The sequence below is a fragment of the Pisolithus orientalis genome (genome assembly GCF_024613125.1).
Source record: "Pisolithus orientalis strain OTSU chromosome Unknown F5J12scaffold_233, whole genome shotgun sequence".
NCBI lineage: Eukaryota > Fungi > Basidiomycota > Agaricomycetes > Boletales > Pisolithaceae > Pisolithus > Pisolithus orientalis.
Genome location: NW_026261014.1, coordinates 16,233 through 18,653, shown reverse-complemented (window position 1 = coordinate 18,653; position 2,421 = coordinate 16,233). Strand labels below are relative to the sequence as shown.

Genomic DNA, 2,421 nt, shown 5'->3' with positions numbered 1-2,421 from the left:
TCATGCCATGGAAAATGGAATTGTAAGCCTTGCTGGAGAATTGAGGCATTGTCTTTCCTGTGCCATTCTTCGCAAATCCATCCAACACACAATGATACTGTGGGAAAAGTTTGAGTTGCAGCAACTTGGGGTGTAAAATAACTCACTGCAGCTGCAACGAGAGCCAGACAGGAAAGGGGAACTGAATTGTTGAAGGACTCAGGACACTTAATCCATGATTCAATAGGTCCCAATATAGTAGAATTGTATGACAGCTTCCTTGAGGGTGGGGTGAGCAAAATTCCTGGTTTATCAGGGCTGTTAGTAGTGCAGACAACAAACCACATGAATGTACATTCTCATCAAAACTGTCTTGCAGGAAAAGTGAGTTGTCAAGGAGCTTTGTGGCAGTGGTCTCTATCCATTGTACATGAACCCATGGTGCAACATCAGAAGGAGGGATAAGGTTGAACATGGATGGCATGGTTGCCAGTGTAACCAACTTCAATTCTGAACACCAGGTAGATATATTGTTGGAGATATATTCTCCCCTGTGTTCTGCTCACTTTGGTGCGATGTTTGGGTGCTTACATAATCACCTTAGAGCGCACATTTTACAGTAGTTTATTCACTGTTCCCTCAGTAGCTTGTTGCACTACTGAGGGTAAGCTCACTTTCACTACCAGTATTATACTTACTGATATCCTGTGGATACCTACAGATTGGTCTAATACATCAGTAGCTTGTTGCACTACTGAGGATACCTACAGCATCCTTCAAAATATATCACCAAGGAGCTACTGGCAGTATGTCAGTAGCTGTAACCAAAAGACAGGACTACTCATGAGGCATGCCATATCTTGCTTGTGGTCAGGCCAGTAACCTATAAAGTTAGGATAACGAGACACATATAAAGCAAAAATATTGTTACTCACCATCTTCAAATTGCACACCACATTGATTCCACTCAATGACAACAGTGACAAGTGCCTCTGTTATGGAGAGGTTGAGGTCATGAGATTTCGATGAGAATGGGTTAGAAAGTGCATGTGCAGCCCTGCATTCTCGCTTAGTGTCTTCAAGACAGTCCTTCCATACTGCCTTGTAAAATCTCAGTTGTGAAGGCAATGGGCCCTCATCCTTAGCTTTCTTGGAGTTATGAGAGGCTCTGGCATGCTGAGATACTTTGGGAACCCTAATATAACAATCTGAATAAATAAAGCTAGCAGGAATGGCACTTTTGTACCTCTGGCTGAGCCTTGTCCTTGGATTGTAAGCTTCGCAGAGCTGCATTGTCATCCTTGTTGCATGAGTACTGAAACTTGTGGTCAGGGGGTAAGGAATTGTTGTGAATAGGATTGCTTGTCATTGTTTCTTGGGAGAAGCCTAACAAAGAACATTGAGCCAATACCATAATAACCTCTGACATGTACCAGGATGAGTTGATTGCCTAAGATTCATTGCACCCCATCCAAATGCATTGTCCTCATCTTTGTTGAACTCATTGCCAGAGACCTCGCCAGCCTCTGCATCTGATGGGTTATTACTCGAGGACTCCAACTCCTCTTCTGAGGAGCCCTCTGATGACAGCTTCTCTGAACTCTTGTGGTGAACATCAGTGGTTGCTGAAGTTTGTCTCAATGAGAGTGAGCTATCAAGGGAGGGGTCAATACAAGAGTTGGGGACAGTAGCAGGTGGCTGGTGGGGGATAAACTGAGACTGGTAGTTGGGCTGGGGTGTTGGCAGACAAGATGTATTACTGGGAACTTGGTCTCCCCAAATCACAGCAATATAAGGATTATTGAGCACTTGAAGGTCAGGTTCCATCCTGGGAGGCACAATATGACCTGGCTGTTGAGCCAGAACACTGAAACCAAAGTGATGGGAGTCTGTGGGGTGCTGATGGAAGACAGGTGTTGCTACTGCTGTTGAAGACTGAGGGACAGGATTCTGAAATGAACCTTGTATATCAGTATGAAAAGACACTCACTGGAGGCATATCAGCTGGGCTAGGACCATTCACAATGGGAGGTGCATAGGGTGGTGGGGCAACATTGGACTTTGCAAGTGGTTAGCTTGATATTTGCAAATAACTAGAACTGACCTTCAGTTTTGCATTCTGGCCAGCACTGCAGCCCCCACCCTTTTTCTGCTGAGTGGGTGGAGGTGCAAGAGGATTTACAACAGAATTGTTGGGGAGATCCATTGACTTTCATGGCTGTGTAGCTCGGCCTTCAAGGGCAGTACCAATCCACTCCAATTGCTTGGCCCCTCCACCTGCCCCTGCCCCTGCCCTTCTGCTATGATGGAGTCCTGCTGTGGCAACAGACTGAGACTCTTCGAGATCAATGGGTGGGCTTCCTAGACACTTGTTTTTTGTGGGTCAAGTGCTTCCATCAGCCTCTGGTCATTGTTTGGCTTTTTTGCTAGCCTTCTTTTTTG

General features: G+C 45.5%; 1 protein-coding gene across 1 annotated transcript; it reads right to left on the bottom strand.

Moving 5' to 3' along the window:
* Positions 1-776: 776 nt before the first annotated feature.
* On the bottom strand, positions 777-2,185 carry F5J12DRAFT_788389 (uncharacterized protein; the record flags this gene model as incomplete). The annotated part of the gene is made up of 6 exons (XM_051743724.1): positions 777-862; positions 915-1,174; positions 1,218-1,365; positions 1,413-1,929; positions 1,970-2,038; positions 2,084-2,185. The coding sequence occupies 6 exons, from the start codon at positions 2,183-2,185 to the stop codon at positions 777-779; spliced, it is 1,182 nt and encodes a 393-aa protein (XP_051594049.1).
* Positions 2,186-2,421: the final 236 nt, after the last annotated feature.